This window comes from Rhineura floridana, chromosome 18, assembly GCF_030035675.1.
Source record: "Rhineura floridana isolate rRhiFlo1 chromosome 18, rRhiFlo1.hap2, whole genome shotgun sequence".
In the NCBI taxonomy this organism is placed as follows: domain Eukaryota; kingdom Metazoa; phylum Chordata; class Lepidosauria; order Squamata; family Rhineuridae; genus Rhineura; species Rhineura floridana.
Window position 1 is genome coordinate 24758091 of NC_084497.1, and position 20563 is coordinate 24778653.

General features: G+C 47.7%; 1 protein-coding gene across 4 annotated transcripts in view; it reads right to left on the reverse strand.

Annotated features, from left to right (window-relative positions):
* The window catches only part of LOC133372589 (Golgi integral membrane protein 4-like), a 39085-nt gene that overhangs the window by 16025 nt on the left and 2497 nt on the right, over positions 1 to 20563 (reverse strand). For 2 of the 4 annotated variants that reach the window (XM_061601399.1, XM_061601402.1), the window contains exons 3-10: positions 10289 to 10363; positions 9099 to 9148; positions 8270 to 8323; positions 4323 to 4473; positions 3833 to 3915; positions 2100 to 2252; positions 1097 to 1393; positions 94 to 251 (exon numbers count right to left, since the gene is read on the reverse strand). In XM_061601399.1, the coding sequence (XP_061457383.1) occupies positions 94 to 251; positions 1097 to 1393; positions 2100 to 2252; positions 3833 to 3915; positions 4323 to 4473; positions 8270 to 8323; positions 9099 to 9148; positions 10289 to 10363 (1021 nt within the window). The remainder of the gene's footprint in view (positions 1 to 93; positions 252 to 1096; positions 1394 to 2099; positions 2253 to 3832; positions 3916 to 4322; positions 4474 to 8269; positions 8324 to 9098; positions 9149 to 10288; positions 10364 to 20563) is intronic. The other 2 variants (XM_061601401.1, XM_061601403.1) reach the window with 2 other exon arrangements.

Genomic DNA, 20563 nt, shown 5'->3' on the forward strand with positions numbered 1-20563 from the left:
GTTGCAAGTGCATGTGCAGGCCACACCCAGGTGAACAGAGATCCCATGACAGCAGCAAAGCTGGTGCCCGTTAACCCCACAAGGACTACAGACCTCTGCACCGCGGGATCACGCTTGCTTCCTACAGAGAGTTGCTGATCTGAAGGCTGTGCTTGCTCCGAAGCAGGCGGGAGTCTGAAGCGGCTCGCGATCGCTTCCGTGAGGACGTTCTCCTCACTTACGCCGGGCATGCTCTGGACTGCTTTTTGGTCCTACCAAGAGAAAAAAGGGGGAAAGGGAGAAAAAAAAACATCTTAAAGCAGAACTGGAGACAGTGTGATAGAGTGGTTAGAGTGTCACGACTCAAACTGGAGAGACTAATGAAGTCCATTAGGGCACATGAGGTGCTGCCCCACCAACCTCAGTCTGACCTCAGCCAGCTCTCACCTGCCTGCTTTCTAATTTAAAAACAGTCCAGGGGTTGGCCCTGCTGTCGGCTTCTTCTCTTCCTCTTCCTCCACGTCAATATTACCCTTGTAGGACTCAGCAAGGAAGGGGCCTGAGGCAAAACTAAAATGGCTCCCCCTGTCATTGGCTCTGAAGTTACCTACTGTTTAGGCTCCCTGCCTTCCACCCCACCAGTCACAGTGGGCACCAGAGAATATTATGATACCATTGTATCCAATTTTGGTCCTACGCAAAGTAGACCCATTTAAGTTAATGGATATGGCTAACTTCAGTTCATTAGTTTCAATGGCTCTACTCTGAAGAAAACTTACAGGCAGCCCACTCTTATTTATTAATTGCCTGCCCTCTCTCTCTCTCTCTCTCTCTCTCTGTAATGTAGAAATATAATGGGTTGCATCCATGCTAGTCCTGCCCAAAGTAGACCTATTGGAATTAATAGACATGACTAATATAGGTCCCTTAATCTCAATGGGTCTACTGTGAGCAAGAAGCCACAGGTCTGAACTTACAAGATCTGAACAGGGTGGTTCACCACAGATGCTGTTGGAGGTCGCTGATTCATGGGGCTGCCAGAAGTCATCGTCGAATTGAAGGCACACAACAACAACACAACTGCGAGCAAAACATGGGTACAGCCCAATCGTCTTACCTGATTCCCATTCTGCAAGCTATTCACCATCCTCGTGAAGCGGACGATGGGGGTGTCCCTTTGCCCTGCCCGAGGCCAGACTGGAGGTGAAACGTGGGCTTCCTGAGGTGGGGCCAGCTGGCCAAACGGCATGTTCCCCTGAGGCCTGTCATCACCATGCATAACCGGCCCTTCATGCACAGTTTCTTCTCCCTGGTGTTTGATGCCTGAGGCCTGAGCAACGAGGGAGCTCTGAGCAGGAGCTGCAGCTTGCCCCAAGGGGCTCAGGGGTGGTTTGGCTTCATTGTCTAGCGAGGCCTAAAAGAAGAAGAAGGGTAGACTAGAAAGAAAGACAAACGGAGCCTGCAACAAAATGTTGCAGCGTGGAAATATCCTTTTCAGGGTCCCCAGCCAGCCATGCCCATATCTACAGTACTCCATTCCATTCCTCCTCCCCAGTGTTCTATTTTTTTTGCATCAAACATCAGTCAACATTCCATGCCCACTGAGCATGCTCAGCCCTCATGGGGCAGTTTTTTGGGTTGCCTCCCTAACGATGATGATGATTCTGCCAATCCCAGGCCTGCCAATGTTCCCTGTGGTGTGTGGATGGTGCCATTCTGGCGACATAAGAATCCATGCTCAGAGAATGAGTTTGATATTGGTCCATGGCAGGAGACCTTTTTCAGCCTGAGGGCCACATTCCCTTCTCAACAACCTAACAGGGGCCACATGCCAGTGGTGGGGATGGCCAGAGGCTAAAGTGAGTGCAGCAACAAAGGCATATGTTACCTCTGTACAGCATACACGGGCGAAGCAACACTTAAGGAGGGTGCCAAGTAGTGCTGGTGTGGCTTGGAGGGAGGGGGTACGGCCTAGGGTGGGGTGTGTGGCCTAGGGAGAAGGGGAGTGGCCTAGGGGGAGTCCCAAGGGCAGACAGAGAGGCCTGGAGGGCCGCCTTTAGCCCCTGAGGTTCCCCACCCTGGGGCAAAGATTTGGAAGTGGGAACAATCCAGAATTCTACCTTTGGCCTAGCAAGTTGCAACAGGCCAAGTCCGGGTCCCGGGGGCTGCTCGTTCACCTGCAGCTTTGGCTGCCCTTTGGCCGCTCCTACTCCCTTAAAACTCGGCATCTTTTGAAGGGTCTCCTTGAGCTGTCTGAACTCCTCCATCTGGACCTGGAGGCAGACCGAGGACAAAAGTTCCAAAGGGTTTAGCACAATTCCTTTGGCAGAAGAGGCAAGTCCTAGTCCAGCCAAGCCAAATCAATACAGGAAGGTCTCTCTTAGCAGGAAATCAGGACCCTGGAGAGCTCCCAATGGGCCCTATTAGCTGAGCTATGGGATGACGTTGCCTCTGGGTAGAGACACACTTACTGTTGTGCTGATTCCAGTGCATCTCCACCTCTCTTTTCTGCAAGCGGGGGCACACGACGCTAGTCAGAATCTGCCCTTTTTTTTTACTCTGAAACCCGGTCGGATCAGCTCGAGTGCATTTTTTTTTAAAAAAAATGCAGCTTCAGACAGATTTCTCACCTGATTGGTTGAGCAACCCATTTGCCTTCCAGGTGTGCCCAATGGAAACACTTTGCTGTAGGCTTTGGCAGATACAGTGATTGGCCCAACTGTTTGCTGTGGGCGGTCCTCCAAGTTCTGAAGCCAGCAGTGGGTAAGGGAGGTGTGTCCAGCCGAGGGCAGACTCGCTTCAAAATGCAGCCGGGGGGGGGGGAACCATTCTGGCTGCCTTTGGACCGACTGGTGTGCCCACAGCCTCAGCCAACAGGGAGTTCTTCTCAGATTCTAATGGCATTGCAAGGCCATAGAAGTGACCCTATTACTGCCACCTACTGACTCTAATATTGTTATTCCTCAGCTATGATCATTTATAGATCATAGGGTCAAGGGTTGCCTGGGTCACTTAAGAAGGGTCCTGCAGGAACAGACCAACGCTCCATCTAATCTGGCAATCTGTTTCCCACAGTGACCAACTAGTTCCCTGTTGAAAGCCCACAAGGAGGGCAGGAAGGCAACCGCCCTCCCCTCCCATTGCTCACCAGTGGTTATTTTCGACCAGCATACTGGCCTCCAAAACCTAAAGACTTGCTGCCACTGATAGACCTCCTCCTCCTCTATGAATTTTGCCTAATTTTGTTTTCACACCCATCCAAGTAAACGGCCATCACATCCTGTCGCAAATAGTCCCTAATGTAATCATCGGTTAGCCCTGAGTTCTAATATTGTCATGTGGAAACACGCGCACTAGAGAGAGGGAGAGAGAGAGAGAGAGAGAGAGGGAGAGAGAGAGTTCTCTCTGTCTACTTTCTTCTCAGGGTCTTCAGTCCAGAGGAGGAAGTAAAATATCTGAAGATGGGACGTCTTCCATTTAGCTTTATTTTTAATTACAATGTTTTGCTGTTCTTTGCTAAATGGGGCTCATTTAGGAAGAAGGGCAGGATTGAAATATAATTCACCCCCATCATCATCTTCACTCTAGTGTCGTATGGCAGGAAATAATGATGCTGAATAGTAGTGAGGGTGGGATCTAACCCCTAATCCCAGAAATTTGGACGAACACTTCCCTGTGGCTCGCAAGGCCGCCGCTCCCCATTTTATCCTCACAATAACGCTGTGAGGTAGGTCAGGCCCAGCGTCATCCACTGAGCTTCATGGCCAAGTGGGGGATTTGAACCCAGGTCTCCCAGCTCCCGGTCTGGTGTTCTAACCACTACACCGCACTAGCCATCATGCCCAGAGCCTACCTGAGCGCTGAGGAGTTGAGTGTGGATATCCTGGTGGGCCTTCCGAAGCAACTTGTTTTCCTCCCTGAGCTTGTAAACTGTATCTACAAATAACATAAAAAGACTACAACAATCACATGTTGCTCCAGTTAGTAGGGATGTCACTAACCAAGTTCTACTTAGAGTAGTCCCATTGAAATTAATACACCCTAGTTAGTCAGGCCCATTAATTTCAACGAGTCTCCTCTGAGTAGGACTAGCACTGGACACAACCCAATAATTACATTTCAAAGCTAGCAAGCTGGAAGGTTCCATAGAGGTCATCAAGCCCAACCCACTGCCCAATGCAGGATGCATCCTCTGCTTAAATATCTCCAGCGCAGGATGGAGAAACTGGTGATGGAGCGAGTGGGTGGGTGACCCTGCCTCCGGAGCCAAAGAAGACCCAAATCCAAATGGCCGACTTCCCCGTGCTCTCTGCGAGCTGCGCTACGGATCCCCTCACACTCACCTTGCAGATCTCCAACCGTGCTTTCCTTCTCCTTCTGCAGCTGGGAGTATTTCTGGTTGTGGGTCTCTACTGTCTTGCGATGCTCCAGTTTCAGCCCATTGTGTTGCAGCTGCAGGTCCAGGAGCTCCTTCTTGACATCTTCATGCTGATTCTAACCCCAAGGGAAAACAAAATTAATTTATTGGGGGGGGAGGAAATGACTTTGTGTCGTGGGGGGTGGGGAAGAAGGATGAGGAATGGCTATTGACCCCCAATCTCCTCATCGTGCCGTTATACAAATCTGTGGTGCAGCAGCATTTGGAAGACAGTGTTCAGTTCTGGTCACCTCACCCCAAAAAGGATATTTTTGAGTTGGACAAGGTTCACAAAAGCAGCAGTGTAGTGGCAAATTCAGAAGTGCAGGGTCCCTTCATGTTAGTCATAGCCACGCCTCCCCCTTTTTTTGCTGCGGGGTTGAGAATGAGATCCTTGTTACTGCCTTCTCCCACAACAGACATCCTATGAAAGGGGAGGGTGTTAGCTACTGAGAAGACTCTTCTCAGTGGCTGACTCACCACCTTTCACTCTGGTTGGCTCCAATCAGCAGGAAAGGACAAGGAAGCATGTTAGAAGACTCTTTTCAGTGGCTAAGACACTCCCCTTTCATGCTGATTGGCTCGCAAAATGCTGGAGACACAGGGACCCTGCTGGGACTCTGCTTCCAAAAATGTAAGGGGTCTAAAAACCCCTGAGTCCCTGGATGACTACACCCCTGGACAAAAGGCCAGCCAGAACAATCAAGGGGATGGAGCAAGTCCCCTATGCGGAAAGGTTGCAGCATTTGGGGTTTTTTATGTTTAGAGAAAAGGCAAATAAGAGGTGACGTGATAGAAGCAGATAACATTATGCGTGGCATGGAGAAAGTAGAGAGAGAAAAGTTTTTCTCCCTCTCTCCTGACTCTAGAACTCGGGGACATCCATTGAAGCTGAATGTCAGAAGACTCAGGACAGACAAAAGAAAGTCCGTCTTCACAGAATGCATAGAGAAATTATGGAATTTGCTCCCAAGAAATGCAGTGACGGCCACCAGCTTGGATAGCTTTAAAAGAGGATTAGACAAATTCACGGAGGACAGGGCCATCTGTGGTTACTAACCACAATATCGGACTGTTGTCCACACTACTGAACTTTTGGGAACCATTTGGCAAGTAAGGCTCCGTGGCACAGGCATGCTGTAAGACAATGATTTCTCCCCCCCCCCGTTCTGTCTCTCAACCATTCTGTTCCCCACCACTCCCTCTCCCCCACCCTGCCCAGCCAGCCTCAAAACTGGAATGAAGAATTAGCTATTGTCTAAAAGGGCCAGAAGTTCACCTGAGCACCCCCCATCAATCTACATATATAATTGGCTCAGCCAAGTCAAGTGGAACAGGATCGCAGCACGTTACTATGGGAACCTCAAAGGAGGTGAATTCCGGGTCAGTGGCATTGTGCAAAACGGTTTCTCTCTGGGAATTTTTCAGAGGTGCCTCGCTTGGGAAAGGATGGAGGAAGAAGGAACCCTGCAGTACATGCATATGGGAAATTTTGGTTCAATCATATAAAGCAAGGCTGAGCTATGGTTTGTTGTAAATGATTTTAATATTGTGCTTTTATGTGGCTGCAATGCACCCTGGGACCTTATGGTGAATGATGAGTAAGAAATTCAAATACAGGGAAAGCCCATTATAATACAGGGGACAATGGATGGACCCACCTTATAGGAGTTCTGCATTATAAGGAAAACCACTGTTACTGCATACACTATTTTACTTGGTGGGACATTGTTATACCCATGGTATATCTGAATCCATGGCACAACGAGATGCGTTATAACATATGTTCACTGTAATAATATTAATGGGTGGTATCCAATACTAGTTCTGCTCAAAGTAGACCCACTGAAGTAAACAGACATAACTAACTTAGGTCCATTAATCTCAGTGGGTCTATTCTAAGCAGGGCTTACTCAGATACAACTCAATAACAACAGGTTGTATCCAATGCTACTCAAAGTAGACCCACTGAAGTTAACAAACATGACCAACTTAGGTACGTTAATTTCAAGTAGGGCTGAATCCATTTAAAGCACATGGCTTCCCCCAAAGGATCCTGGGAACTTCAGTTTGTTAACGATGCTGGGAATGGTAGTTCTGTGAGGGGTAACTACAGCTCCCAGGATTCTTGGGAGGAAAGATGGTGTGGATGCATCCTATACGGGATAGTATTTTATTTATTTGTTTATTTAACAAAATGTATGTACTACTTAATTGTGAGAAACCTCTGAGCACTTTACAAAACAACCATCAAAATTATCAGTAAACACAGTTAAAACAGTGAGGCTGCAATCCAGTACACACTTACCTGGGAGCAAGTCCCACTGAACCCAATGGCACTTACTTCTGAGTAGAGCAGACCCATTGAAATGAACAGACCCAAGTTAGTTAAGCCCATTAACTTCAACGGGTCTACTCTGAGTTGCATACAACCCAGGCTCTTCAATCTTGCATTGTTTACTCTTAAAAAACAACAACTTAACATATCCGTGCCCAATCAATGCATCATAAAATGTGCAAATTAGAGAAAAAACCTCAGAAAGCAGTAAGAGTGAAAGCAGAACAAATCCATGCTGAGTGACCCTGAATAAAACATTAACAAAAGCAGAGCTTGGAAAAGTTACTTTTTAAAACTACAACTCCCATCAGCCCCAGCCAGCATGGCCACCGGATTGGGCTGATGGGAGTTGTAGTTTTAAAAAGTAACTTTTCCAAGCTCTGAACAAAAGCTAGCTTTTTTCTCCACCCCTTCCTCTTTCAGGCTTATTAAACATTCTATGTATGTTATCTTACTGTAAATACCTGTAAAGGAAGCATTTTAGGGTGAAGGGGAAGGGTATCGATTATGATGTTTCCAGTGTCACTGGGCTTTTCCGATTGTTGCTTGTTTCAGCATGAAAGAAAGCTGTTGGGTTTTTGCTTATATTTTCATGCATTTTATGCCTATTCGTTTTTAAAGCTTGATTGTGATTAGGATTTCCCCGTAAAGATTGTATACTGTCTTATCTACACTGACGACTGGCTTTTTTGCTGATTAAGAGGCATATAAGTAAAAATAAATACATAGCTGGAGTCCAACAGCATCACGAGAGCCAAATCCCCCATGCCTGCGAGTTGCATTCAGCCAAACCCTATACAGAGTGGACCCACTGAAACGATGACCCTAAGTTAGTCATATCAATTCACTTCAACGGGTCTGCTGTGAGTAGGACTTGGATCCCAGCACTGAGGAGAGGGTTGGACTCGATGGCCTTATAGGCCCCTTCCAATTCTACTATTCTATGATTCTGTGAATACCATACTGTGTTCTGATTTAGCCGAGCTTCAGAAAGATCTGAAGTATGTCACTGAACATTAAAGTCAGGATCATTCAGACCGTGGTATTCCCGATCTCTATGCATGGATGTGAAAGTTGGACAGTGAAAAAAGCGGATAAGAGAAAAATCAACTCCTTTGAAATGTGGTGTTGGAGGAGAGCTTTGCAGATACCATGGACCGCGAAAAAGACAAATAATTGGGTGTCGGAACAAATTAAACCAGAACGATCACTAGAAGTGGTTCACGACAGATGCTGTGGGAGGTCACTGATTCATAGGGTTGCCATAAGTCGTGATCGACTTGAAGGCACAACAACAAACAACAGTCTATTTAAAAAGGGGGGAGAGACATGTGTGCGCTCTTGATGGGGAACCTGTGGCCCTCTGGATGTTGTTGGACCCCAACTCTCATCAGCCCCAGTCAGCAAGGCCAATAGTCAGGCATGATGGCATTTATAGTCAAGTAACATCTGGAAGGCCCCAGGTTCCCCGTCCATAGGAATCGCTTAGATTTTTGTTTCAAAAGAAGAAAGCAAAGAAAGAGACTTCTGTTTACCTTCAGTATCTTATGTTGTGAGCTCAGAGCCCCGTATCGGTTCATGGAGTCTTGCTGTAAGGAAGAGATCGCAACACAGAACAAAATTAATAACCAAAAGGACTGGGTGGGGGGGTCACCCAGGAAGGGGCTTCCTCGGTGGTGGCACACCAGCAGCAGAATGCCCTCCTCCCCCTCCAAGTACGACTGGCACCAACCCACTGCTTCATCCAGGCCTCTGGTGGGTAGGAGCTGTGAGGAAGTGGGGGCAGCAGTAAGGATGCGTTGTGGCAGGGACCGTTAGGGTATTGAACGTGGAGGAGTTTTAATCTTGCTTTACATTATTTGATGTGATGTTTAATCCAATAAAATGAAAGATCCCAGGGATATTATTTCTTTGTATGTACACCCTCTCCCCTCCCTCTTCTCATCCCTCTCCCTCTTCCCCCACTCACTCAATCTCCCTCTCACCCACTCACACTCTCACCTGCTCTCACCCACTCATTCTCTTACCCTCCACTCACCCACTCACACTCTCACTCCCTCATTCTCTCACCCTCCTCCTACCCCCTCACTCTTTCACCCTCCTCTCATCCACTCACCCTCTCATTTTTGCACCCTCCTCTCACTCACTCACTCTCAACCCTTATTCTCTCACCCTCCTCTCATCCACTCACTCTCACCCCTCATTCTCACCCGCTCACTCACTCCCCTCTTACTCTCCCCCCTTTCACTCTCATCCACCTCACTCTCTCACTCACATTCTCACCTCTCTCCCCCTCCCTCTCACCCCTTCCTTCTCCCTCCCTCCCTCCCTCCCTCCCTCTCACAGGAATCTAATTTCACCCACCTTTTCTTTGTTGAGGGCCTCCTGAGCTTCTAGCTTGTACACTAAAAAATCTAAAAGAGGGGGGAAACCAACCAGGGAAATTAGTGAGATGGAATTTACTGGAATCTGGTTTACATTTGAAGCTGGCTAAAAGCCTATGAACCTAATAGGATGGAATGCTCCCACTATTAAAAAAAATCCCTGGAAAAGCAATTAAACCAAAGTTTAAAACCTTAAAAGTCTCCTCCATCATTGTATTTCAGGGGAAAAAATCAAAACGGGACCCTGTCTGAAAAGAACACCGGTAGAAACACTCTAAGTTGTGCGTGTATGTGATCAGGGATGACTGGAGTTCTGTTCCAGGTGTGAGGAGACCTTTAGGCCCTGCAGATGATGCTGAACTACAACTCCCATCAGCCCCAGCAAGCATGGCCAACAGCTGGGGACGATAGGAGCTGTAGTCCAGCACCCATCTGGAACACCAAAGGTTCCCCCACACCAGTTCTCGTCCAGTGAGATCCCCCATCTCTGCTGTTGAGCTTCGGGTTAGCAAAGCAAAACACCAAACCCAAACAACAATCTTTGCAACTTTTGCACGTGAACGTCAAGTTAAGTGGTGCTTAACCAGTCAGGACACATTGCAGAAGGCAACCTCTTTATTTATGATGATTAGAGATCGCTCAGAAACCTCTCAGAAGACCTTGGAAAACACAGCAATTGCCCTATCGATCTTTCGCAAAAGCTTTAAGGCAAGGGCAGGAGGCGAGCCAGCCTTGTAATAAACGCCTATAGTTCCCCCCCCCTAAAAGGTCACTGTGGCTGCACGCAAGGGTGACTAATGGACTCAGAGCCTCGCATGGTGTGTCAGTGCAAAAATCCAGAGATGGAGGAATGAAGGCCACATCAGACAAAAGGGGGTCACTCAGAGCATCTGCCTTGCATGCAGAAGGTCCCAGGTTCAGTCCCCAATGGCCTCTTCAGGTCGGGCTGGGAGAAACACCATGCCTGAAACCCTGGAGAGCTGCTGCCAGTCAGTGCAGACAGTATGGAGCTGGATGGACTCAATGGCCTGACTCAGTGTAAGACAGTGCCCTGTGCTCCTAGCAGGAACATATCACTTTTTCAAGGGAATGAAAGATGGGGATCATTCCAGATAGTGTACGTTGTGTCACCTAGGCCAAAAAGACACACACACACACACACACACACACCTTCTTTTGTCTTCTTGTGCTCTCCTCGTTCTTTCTGCAAGGATCGTTCTAGCCGTGACCTGTGTTCATAAACAACTGACGGGGAGAGAAAGGGGAGGGGAAGGAAATGTGAAGTAGCCTGTCTTCAGAACACTTGCCCCCCACCCAAGGGATTTCCTACCTGGATAAAAGAATCCAGATTCTGTAGCAAGGTCAAACAATCAGAATAATAAAGAAGACAAACGGAACAAGTTTGCTCAACACCTTTGTACGATTTAGCAAAAAATAAATAAATTGATCTGCTATATATTTCGGAAAGTTGTCTGTCTGTTCACTATGCATTGGAACACTTCTTAAGACCACGTAACCAAATTTGATAGATCCCCGAGATCAAGAAGCACCTTCTCATCTATTTTTGGATGCAACAAGAATGGCCAGTGATCACCAAGAGACTCCTACTATGAGCCTGGAAGGACAAATACCCACCAAATATTATGAAGTGGTTTGATGACCTAAATGCCCTTGCTGCATTTCAGTGTATTTTCTATCAGTGGTGGCTGATGGCTCCGTGTTGGCTGGGCGGTGGCATCCACTCCGGGTTTTAGGCCAAATTTTTAAGGAGCTGTCCAAGATGCTGAATTGCTGCTGTCTATAAACACCAACTTGGCCTGGATACATATTTGGACATTTGGATGGCATATATCAATAAGTGTAAACGAAAAGGGACGTACAAATGTCTAAATATTCTGTTATTGTGAGCGGATGGGTTGCTTTTTGTTTTTGTTTCGTTTCCTTTTCTCTCTCCGTTATTTCTTTTTCTCTTCAATTAAATTTATTTTTATTTTATTTATTTAGTTTAATTTATATACTGCCCTAAGCCCGAAGGCTCTCTGGGCGGTGTACAAAAAGATAAAAACAAGCACAATATATAAATACAATAAGTACAATAAATAATAATAATAAAAAACAATAACGAACCAAACAACATCCAAAATACGGAAATGCTGTTTAAAATACACTTTAAAATGCCTGGGAGTATAAAAAGGGAGACTGTTCCACAGTTCGGGGGCCACTACTGAAAAGGCAATTTTTTAAAAAAATCAAGTAAAAGAAACCTACATTTGGATAGAAATGGGCACTGTTTTGCATCAAGAGGGTGGACTGAATCTTTCTAAACAGCACTGATTTGGAGTTTCTTAGGAGCAACGCTGGGTACAAGCTGCTAGTCATTTATGAGCATGCACCTATTACACCTGGGCTGAGGAAACTGCCTTGGCTGCTGATCAGTGACTAGGCCATGTTGAAGGACTTGTTACTAACATACAAAGCCCTGAACAACTTGGGACCTGGTGACTTGAACAGAGTCTTTCAGGCCCCATATAGACTTAAAAACTCACTGAGATCACAAGTAGCAGGGCCGGTGCCTTGGGCACCAGCCTGCTCCAGGCCCACAGTGAGGTAGCCCAACACCACCCACATACCGACAGCGCAGAGCTAACAAGCCCACCCACACCCCCCACTTACCTCGTGTCATGTGAATGACGGGTGCTCGTAGCGCTCACGCCTGCCATCACCCAAGATGGTGGCGGGGCATCAGCCCTTTAGGGAAGCCCCTACCACCATCTTGGGTGATGGCAGGCATGCACACATAATGCACACTGATGGGAGAAGTAGGAGGGGCATGTGGGTGGGCTTACTGAAGCCCATGCCATCTGTATTGGGGCGTGTCTAGGACAGCCTTTCCCAACTAGTGGGCCACCAGATGTTGTTGGACCACAACTCCCATCTTTCCTGACCATTGGCAATGCTGGCTGAGGCTGATGGGAGTTGTGGTCCAACAACATCTGGTGGCCCACTAGTTGGGAAAGGCTGGTCTAGGAGCTCCCTCTCTGTGATCCACCGCAGGGTCGGGTAGCAGGACCTGACACTGCCACAGATCACGGAATGGGAGTGCCACCCTCCCACTCTAAGGAGGGACCCTTGCAGCCTTCTGGGCCACAAGGGCCGTTGGCCAGGGCCCAACCTGGCTGCCCTCTGGCACCAGCCCTGACAGGTAGGGAACCTTTTTCAAGCCAAGCCTAACCTAGCTTGCCATAAAAGAGCTTCTGAACACATCCTCATAGGTTGCTGAAAATCTGCATTTGATGTGACAGATCAGTTCTTCTCTCTCTCTCCCTCTCGTTTTATTTTATTTTGCTTTGATCAGAAAAGAACAAGTACAAGGCTACAGTCGATTTCTGGCTGCTAAGTGCAAAGGACCCCTCAGGCTTCCCTTTCGACGTTTTCAGATGTTTAACAATGGCTTTTAATGCACTTTAAAAGGAACTTGGAACCCAAGAGAGCACAGGGCTTTCTGAAAAAGCCAGGCCTGCCCTTCTACTTCTCAGATGAGGCCTTAATGGACTACAGGACAGGATACTGCTGGAACGATATCTTAAGGACTGCTCCCTGAGGCCTTATATCCCAGCTTGATCACTGAGCTCATCCGGAGCTGTCCCTCATGTTACTGAGGGCCCACTGGCCTCAATCAGAAGTTGGGCATTTAATGCTGCCAGTCCCATGCTGTGAAAAACTCTTCCTGCAGACACTGCACAGGCATCCTTGCTTTTGCCTTTCCGGCGTCTCTTGAACACGTTTTGTGTGCGTGTGCTTACAGGCCCGTGCAGCTGTTTAAAATGTTTTTATGAAGCGCAGGCAGAAAGTTGTGGCAGGCACACACTAAGGACTAAGGAAGTGCAGACTTTTAAAATGTGGACGTGGAGATTCTTGGGAAGCAGAGTTCCTTGCAAACCCAAATTCTGGGGCTTTTCTGCCTTCCACCACACCCAGATATTATTTCACTTGCGCTTGACAGCAATGCCCTTTCTGAAATTTCAGTCTCAAGCATTTGAGGGTGGAAAATCTCCACCATCCTTTCTGTCCCCTGCCACCAGCTTCTTCTCCAAATAGGAGAGAGACCTTTATCTCTCTCCGCCCTCCAAATGTGCCTCAGAATTGACCTGCCTTGCACAGAACGGCGCCCTTTCGAGCAGCATACCACAGTCTCGCCAAGCAACGTGACAGGATATGAACGAGACCTTTGGGAATCTATCCCAATGCACGCTAACACTTTATATTATAGGCCCCACAGACCAGCCACATGCCTGCCTTTAACTCCCCGCTCCTCTCTTTCTCGTGAGAGCATTTTGCAAGGGCTGAGGGTTCTTCCCCCTTGTGCATTTTGCACAACAGAAAAGATTATTAATAATAATTACTATTAGTAGTGGTGGCTGGTGCCCTGTGGGACTGGTGGGGCGGAAGACAGGGTTCCCAACAACAGGTGGAGCCACAGCCAATTACAAGCAGAGCCACCGCCTGATTGGTTGTGAGCAAGAATGCAGGCAGGTGCAGGTTGGAAGACCGCAGGCTGAGGCTGGTGGGGCGGTGTCCTGTTTGCCCTAATGGACTGGCCTCCGCTAACTACTACTACTAGTAGTGATTGTGATTCCTGAGCCTGTTTCCTTTTTGCTGGTCAGATTTATTTTTGTTTGTTCATTGTTGCATTTCTCTCCCACCTGCCCTCCAAAGAGCTCCGGGGGCTCCCCTCCCCGCCGGCCACACACTTTTCATATTAACCTCACAACAGCCCTGTGAGGTAAGCTAGGCTGAGGGTTGGCAACCTGAAGTCACCCCTATTATTGTTGTTGTTGTTGTTGTTATCATCTTTATTTTTACCCGCCCTTTTTCCAAAGCTGGAACTCAGGGTGGCTTACAAATAATAGTGAGCTTCACGGCTGAGTGGGTTTCCCCAGTCCTAATCCAACACTCTAACCGCTACACCACCTTGCCTCTGTCCCTTGCAGTTGTAGACGCCAATGAATGCAAGGCACAAAAACAAGGTTGTGAGGAGGGAGCAGGAGGCAGCGGTTCCGAGAGGCAGAACTGCGGAAGAGCGAGGAGGCTAGATTAACTGGCAACGGTCCCATCCAGCCATTACAAGCTGCTACTAAAACGCCTCTTTAAAAATCCCTCTGGAACAATAACATGCTAAGAGAGCCTCTTCTCTTTGTTCGTGTTTCCATCCAGGCAGATGTGCCAGCAGGCTTCAGCATGGAGAAACAACTGTCCCCGCAGGCTTTCCGCAGCATTTAAAAACATCCTTCGCACTGGTCATCTGGTTGCCATTTTGGACGAGATCTTCAAAGGAGAAATGGAGAACAACCCACCAGCCAAATAAGAACTGATTTACATGCTGGGGTGGCGGAAGAAGAGAGGGTGATGCAGCTAGGGGTGTAGTCGTCCAGGGTCTTGGACCCCTTACTTTTTTGGGAGCAGGGTCCCAATGTCTCCAGCATCCTATGAGGCAATTAGTGTGAAAGGGACGTCTATTAGCCAGTGAGAAGAGTCTTCCATCATGCTTCCTTGTCCTTTCCTGCTGACTGGAGGCAAGTCAGCCTCTGAGAAGACTCTTCTCGGTAGCTAACACTTTCCCCTTTCACGCTGATTGACTCCTAAGGACGTTTCCTAGGCTCTCATTCTCAACCCAGCAGCAGAAAAGGGGGAAAGGGGTGTGGTTGTGACTATAAAGTCAGGACCCTGCACTACTGAATTTGCGACTACACTACTGCAAGCAGCTCTCCCTGAACTGAAGCACTTCAAAATTCAGGGGGCACAGGAAGCTGCCTTATACAGCTGCCTTATACAGCTGCCTTGGTCCATCTAGCTCAGGGCTGTCTACACTAACCGGCAGCCACCCTGCAGGATTTCAGACAGGGGATATTCCCAGTTGTACTTGGAGACGCCGGGGACTGAACCTGGGAGTTTCTAAATTCTAAGCAAGTGCTCTAACCCCTGAGCTACAACCCTTCCCTGAAGACAGGTACAGGGAGCCTTTGGCCCTCCAGATACGGCTGAACTGCAGCTCCCATCAGCCTCAGCAAGCATGGCCAACAGCGGGGGTGATGGAGCGTCGTTCAGCCACATCTGGAGGGCCAAAAGTTCTCCGCACCTGCCTTAAGACACAGGAATATAGAAAGCTGCCTTCTACTAAGACCATTGCTCCATCCAGCTCAGTGTTGTCTACACTGACTGGCAGCAGCTCTCTAGGTTTTCAGGAAGGGGATGCTCCCAGCGCTGCAAAGTTTGAGACGGGGAGTCTCTCCCAGGCTGACGGGGAGATGGCAGGGACTGAATCTGGGAACTTCTCCATGCCCAGCAAGTGCTCTAACCACTGAGCAATGGCCCTTCTCTGAAGACACAGCAAGCTGACTAACAGCTGCATGCAAAGCAAGTTCTCTAACCGCTGACCCACTGCCCTTCCCTTATAGGAAGCTGCCTTATACCGAGTCAGACAGTTGATCCGTCTAGTCGTGTAATGTCCACACGGGCTGGCAGCAGCTCTTGAGGATTTCAGACGGGGTCTCTCCCGGGCTGACTTGCAGATGCTGGGGATTGAAGCTAGGACATTCTGCCACTGAGCCACGGCCCACACAGGACAGGTGACACATGGCCATTGCCATCCTGTTAAGATGAAGCAACGATGGCCATGAGAGCACTCGGGGAATAACTTCCGAAGGAAGAGAGATTCCCTCCTGCAAGCAACAGAGAACAGAGAAGGCTGCCTGCAATTTTTTCTGAACCCTTGCATGAAAAACAATGCACGCCTCCGCATCATCTGCACAGTGTCCAACAGGACCTGCAATATATGCGCCACTCAAGGCTCCGTCCCCCTCCACTAGGCCATTCTAACCTGCCCGCTCCTTGACGCCCTCCCCAAGTGTTTTCCTTATTCAACTTGCATTAAACATTCCACAGCTGCTCAATCTTCAATCAGCTTTTGAAAACAGGATTGGGTGTGTGTGTGTTGCACCCTTGGGTTTCTTTGTTTTTTCAAGGGCTGCGGGTTTTCAGGTTAGTACTTCTACAGACCTCAGGATTCCCCAGAGCATACTGAGATTTCCCTTCTGTTTATCAGCGGCCTCGTTTGGGCTCTCTTCCTGTCGGCCCTTGCCACCGGAGTTTGCTATTAGAGGGAGGCTGTATCTGCCTGCGACTTACACCCAGATGCAGACATCACTTTTATGCTTCTAAGACTCAAACAGTTTTCAAGCTCGCACGCCAGGCGCCTTTGCCAGGGCTTGTTCGTCAAGGCCGGCCGGGCAGATTGGATTAGAGGGCCTGCGAGGGTCTCTCCTGTTGTGCTGTTCTATTCTGGGGAAGTGTCGCCAGCTGGAAGAGCAGGGCGGGCGCTCCAACCATAATTACCGGAATGGGCGCCTGGCCAGAATTCCTCAGCTGACGGCCGGGTCCCTTGCAGAGTGAGCAGGACATTTAGAAAGCCTTTGATTTCAGACGTTGGGAAGTGTGGAGAAGGAGCCATTCTCTCCACACCGTTTGGCCTGGGGAAGAGGCCGGAATGCGCCTTGGATGTCGCTGGTGTTTTGTTGTTGCTTTTTTGTAACAAGGAGCAACTGAGGTTGTCCCTTCTCCCTGCAACGCCCCAGAAGCAAGCAGTGGAGGCTGATCTGTTAGGGCAAAAGGAACAGTGCCCCACCAGCCTGAGCCTGCCCTCAGCCAACTCCCACCTGCCTGCCTTCTTACATGTCACCAGTGGTGAGGGGGTCCTGGTCCATTGGTCCTGGGCATTCTGGGAGAAATAAAATGAGAACCACCAGTGGGTGGCTGTTGATATAGGGACTGTTGCTGCCAGGTAACCCTCCCTCTCAAATTCTGTAACAAATGGGGGCAAACAAGCTCCTCTCCAGACTGCTGGTTTTCCCCAAAAGTGTATTCTGCAACATGTCATTGATGTATTCATAGTGCATCAGCAGTGGATTTATACTGGACTGTCTGCACATCATTCCACTTTATTGGTTGCTCTGCGATGCCTCCCTCCCCGTTACCACAACATTGCCACCTGGAGGGGCACTCTTGCGCTCCAGCACAACAAAAGCAGGAAGGGGGGGAAAAAACACCCTGCAACATTTGTCATACAGAAATTCACAGGATTTCGGCAGGAAGCTACAAGAGTTGCACCAAGCAGAAACAAAGCAGAGGGTTGCGGATCCAACGCTGGACCAGCTCAAAGGAGAGGCACCGAAATGAATGGCCATGACCGACAACAGATTCTGTGGTTATATCAAATTGATGTTTCATTTCTTTCTTTCTTAAATTTGTATTTTGCCCTTCCTCCCAAGCAAGCATCTAAATGTTAAAACAGTACTATTTTAAATATATATATATATATATATATATATATTTCAAACAATGTAAAAACATTTAGAAAATAACTCGCCTATTCATTTCATTGGGTCTCCTCTGAGTAAAACTTAGTTGGTCCTGAAAATTTTGCAAGTGCAGACAGTGCTGGATCGCTGATAACTGCCTCGATACCTTCATTGGCACAAATCATCACAAAGCCACAATAAATCGGCACAAATCATCACAAAGCGATGTGGTGGCACCTCCCCTTTGGAATTCTCTCCCCCTAAATATTAGACAGGCGCCATCTCTGTTATCTTTTTGGCGCCTATTGAAGGTCTTCCTCTTTCAACAAGCCTTTTAAGTAGAGACCTTATCCTAGTCTGCATCTGTGTTGGAACTGCTTGTAAGATCTGATGTTTTCAAATATGCTTTTCTTTTATAGCTTGTTGTTTGCCACCCTCCGCTCCTTTTGGGAGGAAGAGCAGAATATAAATGCAATAAAAACATTTTAATGTATGTTTTGTACATGAAATTGTTATGATGTTTTTATGGCTAATCGTTGCAAGGTGTTGCATAGGAAGCCATTCATAAAGGGGTGGAAATAAAATAAACAAACCAACTCTTGTCCCGGTCCAACAAAGCACTGGAGAGCCACTGCCAGCCAGTGGAGACAACACTGAGCTAGATGAACCAGTGCTCTGGCTTGCTATAATAAGGTAGTTTCCTATGTCAGTTTGTTATGGGAAAAGGCTGTAGCTCAGTGGTAGAGCATCTGCCTTAGTGCACATAGGCTACAATTTATTTATTTATTTCCATTTCTATACCGCCCTTAGCCAATGGCTCTCTGGGCGGTTCACAGCAAGGAATAAAAATACAGTAAAATACAATCAATATAAAAATATAAAATAAAATCACAAAAACATATAATTTGAGCATTAAGAACTTGATATAAAATTAACTTAACATAAACATTAAAATGCCTGGGAGAATAACCAAGTTTTAACCTGGCGCCGGAAAGATAGAAGAGTAGGCGCCAGGCGCACCTCCATGGAGAGACTGTTCCATAATTCGAGGGCCACCACTGAAAAGGCCCTAGATCTAGTAACAACCCTCCGAGCTTCCCTATGGGACGGGACTCGGAGGAGGGCCTTAGATGTTGAACGTAGTGAACGGGTAGGTTCATAGCGGGAGAGGCGTTCTGCAAGGTATTGTGGTCCCGCACCGTGTAAGGCTTTATAAGTCAAAACTAGCACTTTGAATATGTATCTTTGCTTTCTTCTGTTGACTTCCAGATTCCCTTTCCTCTTTCCCTCACCATGCAAATGGCATGAAAAGAAGTCCTTTGCACCCTAGAACATTCTGTGGGCTCATCTACACAGTGGTTTACTGTGTGTTTGGTGCTACCCACATCTCCTTTAAATGTGCATGGTTCACATGACATTCCCAGCAAACAGAAGCTATCATGCAGTTTCCCCCCGTAAATCTGTACTAACCCAATCCACTTATAATACAAAACGTGGAAGAGAAAAAGTCTCCACTCCGTTTCTCTAGTGGTTGCAGATGCTTTGCTCTGATGCTTTTAGGCAGGTGTATCAGTCGTTCCCCTCTCCACACCTACTACTCCACCCTTGTTTCATTTTGTTTCCTGTGAGCTGACAAGCAACTTCTAGCTTCTCTCCTCCATTCTGCTGGCCTTTTTTATGTTGCTGCAAGCGTTGCATTTATATTCTTTTCCCCCTAACTTGTGCGCAAAAATGTAACACTGCTCAAACAAAGATCTGTATTTCAGCTGTATCCTACCAACCACAGGCAGGGAAAACACAGATATTCACACTTCTGGGGTTTTTTTAAAGGAACCTACTGAAACTGGTTTGATAGAAGTAGCTGTGAGCTATAGGTACATTCTTAAACCGCAAGGTTTTTTGCCTGTTAGTGAATTTTCCTGCTTTTTAATCGGGGAGGTAAAAATGGGATCCTGTGCAAGTTTGCTGGGAATGGATTGATCATTTGCATGCTTATTGAGTTCAATGGGATTTACTCCCCTACAATCATGCTTAAGATAGGTGAAACTGACCACAGGGGATGGGGAGGGGAGGAGGAGGAGGAGGGAGGGGAGGAAATGCAGAGGGGAGGACTGGGAGGGGAGCAGGAGGGGGAGGGGTGGACAGGTTTGATCATTTGCATGTTTATTGAATTCAGTGCGATTTACTCCCGTGCAATCATGCTTAGGATAGGTAACTGGCCAGGGGGAGTGAGGGAGGGCTGTAGTGGGCAGGGGAGGAGGAAGAAGGAAGAGGGGAGGGGAGGAGGAAGGGCGAGGGGAGGGGAAGGAGGGGGAAAGCAGGTATGATCATTTGCATGCTTATTGAGTTCAATGGGATTTACTCCTATGCAATCTTGGTTAGGATAGGAGAAACTGACCATGGGGGAGGAGGAGGGGGAGTGGAAAGGGTAAGGAATGTATTGGAGGGGGGCAAAGGAAGGGGGAGGGGGGCAGGTTTGATTATTTGCACGCTTATAGAGTTCAGTGGGATTTACTTCCGTGCAATCATGTTTAAGATAGGTAAAACTGACCATGGGGATGAGGAAGAGGAGGGGGAAGGGGAAGAGGGGGATTGGAAAGGGATGGGGAGGGAGGGCAAAAGGAAGGGGGAGGGAAGGGGCAAGAGGGAGGGGATAGAAGGGAGGAGAAGGGAGGGAGGGTTTGATCATTTGCATACTTTTTGAGCCCAATGGGATTTATTTCTATGGAATCATGTTTGAAAATGGAAATAGACTGCCTTCAAGTCGATAAGCTGCCCTGAGTGCCCCATTGTGGGGTAGAAGGGTGGGATAGAAATATTTTAAATAAATAAATAAATAAATAGCATGATATGCACTGAACAGGTTTGTGGCGCCTTCTGGGACCCCTCTCCCAAGCTACTGGAAAAGTTTGGCTTCAGTGAATTTAAGGGGGGCATTGAAAGGCAGAGGCCCCTTCCTCCTCAGTACTTTTTATATGGGTTTCTAGGTATGGAATATATTCTCAAGAGAGTGAACCAATTTAAAAATGCTAATATTGATGTTTCCAGTGTTAACTCTGATACAGATATCCCTCACTCTAACCACATCTAT